This window comes from Canis aureus, chromosome 29 (genome assembly GCF_053574225.1).
Source record: "Canis aureus isolate CA01 chromosome 29, VMU_Caureus_v.1.0, whole genome shotgun sequence".
Taxonomy (NCBI): Eukaryota; Metazoa; Chordata; class Mammalia; order Carnivora; family Canidae; genus Canis; species Canis aureus.
The window spans coordinates 14,412,975-14,425,749 of NC_135639.1; the positions used below are offsets into that span (position 1 = coordinate 14,412,975).

Below are 12,775 nucleotides of genomic sequence, written 5' to 3' on the forward strand. Positions count from 1 at the left end.
AAGCCCAGGGCAAGGCTGGGTGAGCCCTTTATGTGGTGGCCTTGAGAAATAAGGACAGGTCCAGAAGACATAGGCAATATCAGAGGGCTCTGGCTTTCTGGAACTTCTGGGTTTTCATCACAGCCCTTTAGATCACAAGTGTTTGGAGATATGATGTCATTGGGTCTCTGATCTCAAACATTAAGAATAATTCATTCATCAGGTAATATTTGAGATTGGCTGTAGAGTTTCTTAGTTGCACACAGCTACATGACAAGAAGGAATTAAAATGATTTTATTTTAATGGATTTTTTTTCCATGATGGGTTTACAGTCCTGCACAAGTCATGAAGGCTTTTCAGATAGTAAGCAATCAATATATGTGTGTTGACTAATAATCCTACAATTCGTAGAGGTCTGAGTACTAGTTACTGTGCATTTTTATATGCATTACCTCATTTAATCTCCACAGCAATTTATGAGGTAGCACAGAAATGAGCTATTGTTAATTTGCATGTTGCTGATGAGTACTGCAAGGCTTGGGGAGGTTAAAGTCATTTGCCCAAGGTCACACAGCCAGACATAGAACTGGCTCTGACTTTAAGACCTGAGCTTTTCATTACACCATCCTACTGCTTATTATTATAACAACATTAACTTTCACTTACTTAACATGTACCATACACCAGCTACTATGTGCTAATTTGCTTTACATGCATCTTGGTTGTTCCTTTGAATTTGAAAGGAAAGTTATATTATCTCCATTTTATAAATGAAGAAACTGAGACCCAGAGGGGTTAAATAGCCCAACATGGCTAGGATGGTAGACTAGCAAGGATTTGAACTTTTATGATTTGGTGCTAAAGTCCATGTCTCTATTCTGATTAAATTACCCAACTGGATCCTCATCCTAGCCCCAGGGTAGGGAAGAAGCTTGTCTCTCCCACCCTCATTGCATAGATGAGAACACAGGCTATAGGAGGTTTCCCCCTGGGCAGGGGCTAGGCCTCATCCCTAGGTCATGGGATCCAGTGGCCATGGTTATGTGGTAACATGGCCCTGAATCGTATTTGGGAGAGAAGGAGTTAATCCAGCCCTCCTTGGGAAGCCCACCTGCCATTTTTGGATCTTGGCTTTGTCAGTGTCAAGCACAACTACTCTGGAGTGCTCTTATTCGACAAGAGAGTAGGCATTGGTCAGCCCACTTTTCAACAGAGAAAAGAAAGAATTCATTTCATTCACAGAGATTGATAGAAGTATGCAGACTGAATTCTAGTTACTCTTCATGTCCATGGATAAAGCTTGCTGGATTTTTAAATTTGGTGAGAGGGTAGCTCTGCTGATCTTGAAATTGATTATGGTTAATGGTGAACCATAGCCCATTCAAGGAAGCAGCATTCATTTCAGCTGTCCCCCTTTTCCCTTCCTTTGCCCCTGCTTAGTTGGGTCCCAGTAAAATTTACAGTGCTTTACTGTAAAAGCACTTGTACTTGAAAGAGAATTTTCTTTCTGTAGCTCAAACCACAGGAGGACTCACAAGACAGCTATCTCCCCAGGTGAGACTTCTTAAATGGGAGTTAAGTGCATGCATTTTCAAGAAACTAAACTCCCCTCATATATAATTTAACCTAGAAAAGAAGGCAAAATTGAGAGAGTAGTATGATTACATTGTTTGAGAACTGGTAACTTTACCTCCCCCAGTCTTATGGAAGTCAGGCACACTTTCACTGTTTGGCATATCTTTAATGCTGTGGGGTGTGGGCTAAGTGTGATGTTGTAATAATAGTGAAGGTTTCTCTAACCATAGCCATGGACTGAGGATTGAAATAGTAAATTATTCCTAGCAGACTGAATGGGCAATAAGACTGCCATCCAGTTCTCCTCATAAAATAAAGCAATAGATAAATAAAGGAGAGCTAACTCACTTAACCCGCGTGGCTCTGTGCACTGCTAATTATTAACCCAGGCACAGGAGAGGGGTTCACCCAGAGTGTAGTTAAATCATTTTTAATAGAGGTAAACACTGGTCATGTGGATGAGTAGCACTCAAGAAAGTTTTTAATCAGCAACGTTTAGGAATCACCCAGCCTAATTGCTATAACTTATTAATAATAATAAGTAATCTAGTCTTTTTATGGCTCCTGTCTCTGGAGGACTCAGTGCATTAAAGATCTCTGGGGTGTGAATCAGTAGCTGTGGGGGAGGAAGGCAAGTACCCTTGACACTCATTCCTAATGGAAGAAACTGGACATTGAGGCTAGGAAAGACAAATATGAGTTCCTTTTTATTTTCTTCTTCCCTCATCTGAGTCACCAACTTATACATGGCCTTTCATCTATCTATAGGACCAGAATGGCTGCAGGCAGTGGGGGTAGGACTGGAGAACAGGCTTTCTTTGTTCACGTGAATCACTGGGGTTGCGGGAAGTGAGTGTGAGCAGAGCTTTGTCTCAAGGAGTTGATTTCTTCTGCACAAGTGTCCCTGGTGTCCCTTGGCCTCCACCTAACTGTGGCTGGGTAGGCGCTGGCACCTCCCAGCTCTGTGTTTCTGTGATTTCCCACTTTCCTGGGAAAGCAGAAAGGATGGCACTGAGTCTTACTCTTAGAGTGGGTCTTCACAGCAGCCAGTGGGAGAATGTTGGTGTAAATTGTTTAATTTAACCTGCCCACTACTGAGGTGTGGGTGTTGGAATATCCCCAGGTCATCAGTAAGGAACTTCAAGTTCAAAGCGCTTAAGTGATCCACTACCAGATGACTCCTAGTGATTGGTTAGCCTGAAGGTGAATATCACACTCAAATTTGAGGACCTTTGAATTTTATGAGTGACTGGTTCCTATGGTTTGGGAGTTGGGGGTGATGGATGAACACCAGAGTACATGAGGATAAGAGTAGTTCTGTGGCTAATATCTTCTGAAGTCCAGAATTCTGGGAGGAGGTAAACTGTAGCCAAACAGTACAGGATTTACCTTCTTCTCACTTATTTTTTCTTCTTCTGTCCATAAATCATTTGAGCTTGAGCCTGGATGGCTGCTTCAGTCTGGAAAGGTGAAATTTTGAAGAAGGTACCCAAGCCATTATTATACAGACCAAAAAGCTAACTAATGCTAAGAATGGAATGATTTATGCCACAGACTACAAAAGACATAAATTTAGAGTGTAAATTACAAGATAACTCATGTGCAAAATTGTTGCAATATTTATACTAGTGTTTATTAAAATTTACATTTGAATAAAAGGTGCAAAATGTAAATGAAGCTGAAAAACTTTTTTTTTTAATCTAAAATAGCTTATATGAAAATCAAGAGACTTTCTTGGAGTAGAAGACATGAATAGTATTCTATGCAGATTTATCTTCTAAAGCATGAAATATACAGTGAAATTGGAAGGAATTGGGTCACTAAATCCCTGCCTGAGGTTCCTCCCTCACTGCCCACTGATACTTTCCAGTGATTCACATCAGTTCTGAATTTCGAAGGAAGTGTCCCTGTCAAAAGCCATGGAGAGGAGGTTGAGGATCCTGGACGAGGATCCTCGACATCCGTCGAGACTGGATCCGTATTTGAAAGACTAATCTTATTTCACTGATGTTTTCAAGGTTGGAAATTTTTGTCTGTATTCATTAGAGGAGAATAATAAATCTCTAATTTGTGCTTTGCTAATAATAGAGATGAGCTTTTGTGCTTCATTAAGGTTAAATGAATCTCATGTGGTCCTCACTAAGTCTTTAATGCCATGTGTCAGTGACCTTGGGAAAAATATCCTACTTCTGTGGGACTCAGTTTCCTCATCTGTAAAATGAGGGGGTTGGACCAGATGAGTGCTAGGACAAACCAGTCCTTTTTCCTTCCTTCCGGTGTGGGAGTGTACCTGCCAGGCAGTTAGGACCCACAGAGATGATTAAAACACGTAACTCTTGTCCTCAGGAGCTCCTGGTCTATATAAATAACTAGCTATAATATGAGCTATAATTGCAATGTGTACAAATTATTCTAGGGGCACACAGGTGGAAACAGTGACTTCCTTCTCTGTGGGGATAGGCTCTGAGAAACTCAACGGTGCCTGTGACATTTCAAGGCTGAGGAGGAGGAGGGCTCCTCCAGGTGTGCAGGCTGGTCAGAGGGTGGGTGGTTCTCAAGGCATGTTTGGGGCAGCAAGTGCATGTGACAGGTATAGTTAGGAAGCTGCATGTGGTCCTTTCCAGAGTCTCCGGACAGTGTCGAGGCATGGGGGAGGGTGCCATCCACACAGAATCTGTACCGATGATGAATGACTGAAGCTAGAAAGTAATCCACAGCATGTATAGGTTAGGGCAGAGTTGGAGTTGTCCTTTAATGGGACCACTATGTCCATTAACATCCCAGTTAGCTTTCGTGAATGTTAGGGAGAGGGTGGTATTTTAGCCTACTCCCTGGGCATTGTGAGCCTGCCACCTGTCATACCTGTGCCATAGCCTGGATGTGCCCTTGGGAGCATGTGTATGGTATATGAATGACACCCCTCGTGAGGGTCACATCTGTGAGTGGCATGAAGCTGCTCCCATGGGGATCCTGTCCTTGTGGTCTGTTTAATCCACCAGGTGCATGTTCCATCTCTGAAAGGTGCATATGCACCTTTCCCGGGGCTGTCCACTCTCTGTGACCTTCTAGGAGCTGATGTTGTAGCTGACAACTGGCAGCAAATTTGAGGTTGATGATATAGCCCTTAGTTTTTAATATGAAAGTAGAGTCTTGAAATTCAGATTATAGATGAAAAGCATGACCATTGTTAAAAAATTCAAGTAATACAGAAATGCTTGCATAAAGATGTAAAAAAAGTGACCCCAGATTCCATCACCTGAAGACAAACATTTCCGGGGCAGAGCTATACACATGCATACTCACATGTAAGTGGGTTCAGGGTACATGTGCCATGTTGCCGTCTGATTTTTTTTTTCATTCAGAAGTAATCAAAGTCTTTCAACAATATCTGAAATGGCTGTACCATAATCCATTGCGTGGGATACGTTGTTTGTGGTGGATTCCCCATAGCCCAATAGGCAATATCCATTGTTTCGTCGTTATACACAATGCTGTGATGAACATTCTTGTAGACTTATTTTGTGCTTTTGCTTATTTCATTAGACTAAATTTCTGGAAGTGGTACCCATAGATCAGGGAGTGTATATTTCACATTTCCTTACATATTGTCAAGCTATCTTCCAGAAGTTTTGTAGCTAACTACAGCCCCATTAGTAGGGTAGGAGCCGGCTCACGTCTGGGTCGTGCTGTTAGTGTTCCTACCAGCACTGTCTTACATCTTTAAGTTACCAAGTGAGAAATATGAGCAGACGAGTACTTTTGGGGTGGTTGGGAGGCAGCAGAAGCAGAACAAGTCAGAATGCTCATGAGAGATGTCAAAAAGGACCTGTTGTATGCACATCTGTTTACGAGAAGATACGTTACAAAGATACTCATCACAATTCCTAATTGTCAAACACTGAAAACAGTCCAAATGTCCATCAACATTACAAGGGGAAAATAAATTAGGATATAATCACACAGTGGAGTACTATATAGCAAAGAGAATGAATGATCTACCGCTGCATGCTACGTGGAGCATGGGTGACTCCCACAGTCACTATGGAGCAAAAAATGGTAAACAGAAAAGATATATACCAAGTGAGTCCATTTATATAAAGTTTTAAAACAGGAAAAAGTGAATGGAAGGTGTTACAAGTCGAGATTACCCTTTGAGGGATATTAGTGACTCCTTGTTCATTTGTGCCTTTTGCTAGAGGCATGTTTCCCAGTGCCAGACAGAGTGCTTGGCATCTGGCCTTTCAAATATTTGTTGAAATAAAAATCAATTTTTTTTTCACCTTTTGACAAACTTTGACCTAGGATTGATGTGACGGCACAGTGTTAGTAGTTGTGAGTTATGATATGGAGAATTCATACAAATGATTTTCTTCTGTGATTTAAATATGAAACCTTAGTGTATTCATAGACCCCCCTCCTCTGCTTATTCTCTTGTGTGGTATTGTTGCTTCTGTGTTATTTATAAACCAGTCAGACACTTCGTGGTGGATGAAGAGACAGGTTTTAGAATCAGACATTTGGGTTCAATGCCAAGCCCACTGCTTGCTTCTCTGAGGCCTTGGATGAGTTACCTAACTTTCCCCAATCTCACTTCCCTTAGTTTGTTTAGTAAGGATGAGAAATACAATCTACTCTCTAGGGTCATTGTGAAAAAAAAATATTAATATTAATAATAACTACCAAATTATGTTTGCTACGTGCCGGACACTGATCTAAGCTCTTAAAACATAGGACCTAATTTGTTTGATCTTTCCAATACTCCTATCTATTTGTGGTTTAGGAAATGCAAGCCACAGTGTTACTAAGTGTTGAGCCAGGATTTAAATCTAGGAGTTTTATTCCAGAGCCTGAGCTCTTAACCACTTCCTCCTAGTTAAAGGAAATATTATACAAAGAGCGCTCAGCAAAGTCAGCATATGTTAGCTGTGATTATCATCATTGTCATTTTCAGCGACATCATTATTAATATTTTTTTTCTCCTCTCTCTCCCGCTCTCCTCCCTTGTTTCTCCACCCGCCTGGCAGATGTGTTACAGCAAGGTAAGTTCACCGTCTCCTGCCTGCTTCTTCATTGGCTGGGCTCTTTTGGAAACAAGGGTGTGGTCTGTGTGCAGAGGGTTATGGAGCTTTGCATTCTCTGTGGTCTTATCATGCGGGCTTTAGGAGACACCACGGGGACAGTGGCCTAAGGTGGCCTAAAGTGCCATAGGGCTCTCTGGGCCTCTCTGGGCCTCTGGTGCCCAGACTCTGCCTGTGGACCATGCTTGGAGGTAGGGTGGGGGCTGGGCAGTTTGGGCAGGCACACTGGGGAGAGTCATTGCTGGGTCCCCATCAGGGAACAGGTGTCCTTGGGACTCGTGGGACTGGTGGGGAGCAGGTGTCTCTGGGATGAGGGTTCGGGTAGAAGGTCCCTGTCCCTCTGGGCTTCTGTATCAAGGCCAGCTGCTACTTGAGCAGGGCTCTGTATGCTGGCTCCATGTGGGGATTTCTTTTCTTTGCCAAATGTATCACTGTCCTGAGAGGGGTTGTAGACACGACCATGGCATAACCCCTTCAACCCAGGTGTCCCTGGCAACCCCTCCAGCTGGGCCTGTGACAGAGATGGAGCCCGGCGATCATGTGTAGTGTCTAACCTGTCTTGCCAGCCAAAGTCATGCATTCTGGGGAACTGGAGATGGAAAGTCTAACTACGTCTCCTGGCATGCATTATAGTTCTCACCAAGGATGCACAACTAGCTCTCGTGCTCTGGGATCCAGAGGGAGACTCTTAGGCTTGGCCTTGTCGAACCTCCCAGACACACATTAAAGGGATGCTGCCTCTCTCTCTCTCTCTCTCTTTTTTTAAATCACAGTCTGGAACCACTGGGTACGATCGGCAGGGCATAACTGTATTCGCGAGCTGGGAAATACGTTTGTGGCACACGTTTGCTGTGTCTTTCATGAATCCAAGGCTGGCTTAGAATAAAAGACACCGGTTTAAAAATATATCTAGGCATCCCATAAATAGCTTCTGAATAATCTTACAGGCTTGATATTTTCACAACGATTATTTCAGCCCAAACATGCAGTGTGTGTTATGGAGAATGTCTGCTTGCTCTGATAGAAGCGCAGTTGTGGGTAACAATGAGGGGACTGTTGTGTTTGTCTTTTAAGAGTCTGGAGTCATAGACCTACTTTTATAAATAATTCATAAATCCCAACAAGCTATAAGTAATAAGTTCCATTTGGCTAGAGACTAAGAGATGAGCAAAATTGAAAAGGTGCCGTGACTGTTGATGTAGTGAAAGCCCTGCTGCCAGGGCCCCTTGCTGCAGTGTGTTTTCTTCCTTGACAAATTGGGGGTTCATGGAGATGCTCTGGGAGGAAAAGAGGCTTTTTTTTTTTTTTTGCATGAGCTAGAATACGAGTGCCACCCAGCTCTGAATTACATTCTCTTTTTGTGACACAAAACACGCTTGAGTTTGGGAAGTCTTCCTGGAGCATGAGTGCTGAAGCACTGGGAGAATGGGGAGAGAAAAGGCTTGTAGCAGAACTGGCTTTTCTCCCAACAACCGGGAGCATTCACCGTTGTCATGGTTGGTATAAAAAAAAAATGGCTTATTAGGCTACCTATGTCAAGTTTGCCTCCTTTTATTATCAGTCATGCCACTTGATTGATAGGGTTTGCCTGTCAGATGCAATGATATGCAGAGCAGAAGTTATAATCATCTGCAAATCACTGGCTATCAGGACTTGATAGCATCTTCCAGAGACGGAAGCTGCTAGCTGCCCGTTGCCCCGTGTAAGATATTAGTGGGATTTCAAATGAAGAGAACTGAACTTGTTTTTGTGAATTATTTACGTGGCTCTGGCCTTCTAGGACCATTTCATATGGAGGCACATTCTCTGAAACAGTAGCAGGGAACCCATCAGCTCGTGCCCCCTCCTTCCCTTTGCTTCTGGTCATTCTGCCAAGGAAATTAATGCTCGGTAACACGCGACAGTTTAAATGTGTTGGTGATGGTCACATCAGACCAAGACAAAAGGTTCTGCGTCTTACAGATAGTCTAAAACGTGACTTCACAATGTCTTCTGTGGTTGAAAAAACTCTGTTCCAGAATTGTGCCATTAATTCAAAACACGGGAGCCACAGGGTGCTAGAAAGAAACAACCAGAAAACGCCGTGGCATTCCACTGGGTGGAAACCGAGGCCCATCCACACACACCTTGGGAACTCTGAGCGGCTTTGACCTCCTGACCCTGCCATGGGCATCCAGGCCCAGGCGCCTTTGGCTTGCCCTAGGAGGAGCCAGGAGCAGTTGCGGGAGATGCTGCTTGGAGGGTGTGTGCTTCTGGCAGGGAGAGTGAGGCCCATGTGCCCGAGGAGTGCCTGCGTGTTTGGGCTGCTGTGCACCCTGGCAGGCAGAAGAGAGAGGTAGCCTGGCAAGCTGACAACATCAGACGTTCTCAGAGGAAACCGAAGTTATTTCCCCTGGATTGCATTATCTTTTATTTCACTACAGATCAATCTTGTTAGAGGAGGTGACAGCGCAGCAGCTACTGTGGAGCCTTTCTTCCCTGTGTCCGTGGTGTGTGCATGTGGGGACGTGTTTCTGCCCTGCTCCTCTGCCATTTTATAGCTTGTTTCATTTCTTTCATCTGTAAAGGCCACTTGCTGTGGTTAGACCACAGGACATGAGGACCGTCAAGGACCAGTGGGCCCGCAGCTGGGCCTTCTGTGTATATGAATTCCAGGGCCGTGGGGCCACGTTTTCAAGGAGCCTTAATTGACACACGTTCTCTGTTGTCCACAGAGCTCATGCACCATTGGATGGCTCTCAGAAATGCCGACGAGCCATAGAGCTGCTCTTCACAACATCAAATGCAGTTGAAAACGCTGTATCTGCACACGTGTTTTGAATCTCGAGTTTTAGAGCACTTTTATATCAATCGTTTAATAATGAAGTCAGGACCACACACACACACACACACACACACACACACATACACACACACGCCTCATTTGAAGTTACTGAAGCACCTTTTGAATACTCATCCATGGGCTCAACCTTGATTCTGAAATCGAACAGAAACCGAGTGAGTGGCTTGGAAATCAGAGCGATGCCACTCAGCAGGGTGTTTGAAAGTGTAAGTGGGCACAGTATAAAGACTTCACCATTGAGTTAATTCTGTGCTCCGTGCTGTGAACTGAAGTCCCTGATAGACTCCGAGCCCGAAGAGGCATAGCCTTTCCTTCTGCACAGCTCTCGCCTGGAGCTGGGGTCTTGCTATTAAAGAGATTTTTCTTTCAGCTCAAGTAATACCTCTCAGACACAGTGCACTGGTTTATTTTGCAATCGGTAAATATGTGCCAGGCACTTCCTAGACCTTGAGGATGAGGGGATGGACAGGACAGCAGGGGCTCTGTGCTGCTCATGGAAATTACTGTCTAGCTTGGGGGACCCTGGTGCCAAGCATGCCACAAAACAAACAAGGTGAATTCTGAGGGATACAAGCAGTGAAGACAATGTCACAGGATGATGTGTTCATGGCTAGGAGGGCCATTTTAATGGGATGGTGAGAGAATGCCAAGAAGGACCAGCTATTGGAGGATGTAGAGGAACCCCACTAGGCAGGAACACCCCAATATTCCAGAATCAGAAGGAGGCTGGTGTGGCAGGAGCTCGCAAGGGAGGGAGAGCATTGTGTGAAATGAGGAAATGAGAAGAGGGTAGGAGTGTACACTGGAGATTGGAGGAAAGAAGTCAGCAGTGGGTTTTAAGCAAAAGAGTGCTGTGGTTGATTTATATGAAATATTTATATGAAATATTGCCACACTGGCTGCCACAAAAATGCATAAAAAGTGTGTGAGAAGTTAAAATCAGGACCAGGGCTGAGTGCTGAGTTGGCTCAGGCCGAGCTGATATGGGGACCTGCCCACAGACCCTAAGCACTCCCCTCCGAGGGTCTCTGCAGCCCCATTCCTGGCCAGCTTGCCTCCACTAAGTGTCCCACTTTCTGCTCACTTTACCTGTGGGGAGGATTGTGCCCAGAACTTACACCTCCTCTCCTTAAGGCTGGCAAGTTGTGCACATCAAGGGCATCATTAAAATACCCCTATACTTATCTTTAGATTTTAAAGAGCTACTTTTCTCCAATATACATATATATGTGTATCATACATTATTATATATTAATATATACATTACATGCTCAGGAGACGTCAGTTTGGCTCCCAGCAAGGTTGCCTTTTGGGGGGCTAATGGGCTAGTTGCTTTGCCCTGTAGCTTCAGTTTTCCTATCTGTAAAATGAGAGAATTGGGGAGATTTGTGACCCAACTTGGCTTCCTGCTAATGCTTTATCTTGATAAGTTGTAATTGTATTTGAGTCCAGAAATATCCCATACTACAGGTTATGACTGTTCTCTAAAGAACTTGGGTGAAAGCAGAGGCTTCCCTAGTGGCTGGGAATTATGGTTAAAAGATTATGGTTTTGGAAGTCTAACCTACTCATAAGCCCATTTTGAAGCATCAACTCTGGAATTCACAATGGATGGCATTGCTTTTACTAATTTGAAGAGAACAATAAATCATAGTTTGGTTTCTGGCAGCCTGGCCAAGCCTAGTAATCGTTGGGGTGGACTTGTGGAAGCAGGGACCACTGCCATTTATAATGTGTTTGACTTGAGCTCTTTAGCATATTTCAAACTCTTGGTCAAACTGCTGAGGCTGGATCTCAGGTTTTCCCCAACCACTTCAGAAAATCCCATCTATTATAAAGCTCTGACCCTTTAGCCATGAATTATGGTTCCCTTGGTAATGTTATACAATATGAAATATTGTTTTCTTTATGAGTATGGGATTTGGGTGAATAAATTAAATCTATTGTTACCATTTCCAGCTAAAAATTCCAAGTTGTCGTGAGTTGTTAACGAGTAAATGAGAAAAATGCGTTAACATTTTTATGATGGAAAGTGATTGGTTCCCTGATCACACTTCCCATATGCTAATATTGATTATGTATGTATATTATTCCCCATCCTGTCCAGAATCAGTAGGATATTCTGAGCTATGTAGGAAATGCATCCATCTTACCAGCACAAACTGAGCAAAGTTACCATTTAATTTTACATAGATTCACTTTGTGTGAGTGTGTGTGTGTGGTGTATGAGGAAAAGGATAACCATATTTAAATAATTGCATTTTCTGAGATGCTTTATCACATTCTGTGTGGGCTGTGTTGAGAGGCCTGTTCACTGCCAGGTGACCTTGAAAGAGGTTTGTCTTTGTAGCTGATTCATCTTGTGCCCATTTCAATCCCAGGGTGTAAGTTTGGGGTGAGGTTTTCGAAGCCTCTCCTCCCAGTAACTTGTGTTTCAAAATTGCCAGATCAGTAAAGGGAAACTTTTAGGTTCTTCTGTTGAAATGGTTACTGATAAGTTTAAATTTTTGTTTTATTGATGAGGGTAATAGTAATAATGAGGGTAATAGTAATAATGATGAGGGTCATAGTAGTAATAATTATGCCACGTTTGTGTACCTCCTGTATTCCAGGCATTGGAACAGGTACTTCGCATACATTTTCTCATAGAATCTCCCTCCCAATTTTATAAAATAGGTATAAAAATCCCGCTTTACAGAGGGGAAAACTGAGGCATAGAGGGGAATCGACCTTGTGGCAGTTATATAACTAGTGAGTGGTAGAGCCTTTTTTTTTTTTTATGGAGAAGTTTTATTCTCACAACAGTTTTGGGTTTTCAGAAACATGGTACAGAGAACTCCCATATACCCCATACTCTGTTTCTTCTATTTTTAATTTCTTACATTAGTATGGTACATTTGTTACAATTAATGACCCAATATTGATCCATTATTATTCACTGAACTCCACAAATTCCCTTAGTTTTTGCCTGATGTCCTTTTTCTATTCTGGGATCCCATCCAGGAGACCACATTATATTTGGTTGTCATGTCTCCTTAGTCTCATCTTGGCTGTGACAGTTTCTAAGACTTCTCTTGTTTCTGATGACCTTGACAGCTTTGAGGAGTACTGGTATTTTGAGGAATATGTTGTAGGATGCCCCTCTCTTGGAATGTGTCTGATGTTTTTTCATGATTATAGTGAGGTTATGGATTTTGGGAAGATTGCAGAGGTAAAGTGCTGTTTTGCATCATGTCATATAAAAGGCCCCTACTATCAACATGATCTATGACTATTGATGTTAATCTTTATCACTTGGCT

General features: G+C 43.1%; 1 protein-coding gene across 4 annotated transcripts in view; it reads left to right on the forward strand.

The window, feature by feature from the left end:
- Positions 1-12,775, forward strand: part of GFRA1 (GDNF family receptor alpha 1) — a 202,932-nt gene that overhangs the window by 55,947 nt on the left and 134,210 nt on the right. For 3 of the 4 annotated variants that reach the window (XM_077877512.1, XM_077877510.1, XM_077877511.1), the window contains one exon: positions 6,580-6,594. The exons of the other annotated variant lie outside the window; for it this stretch is intronic. In XM_077877512.1, the coding sequence (XP_077733638.1) occupies positions 6,580-6,594 (15 nt within the window). The remainder of the gene's footprint in view (positions 1-6,579; positions 6,595-12,775) is intronic. 4 annotated transcript variants of the gene reach the window in all.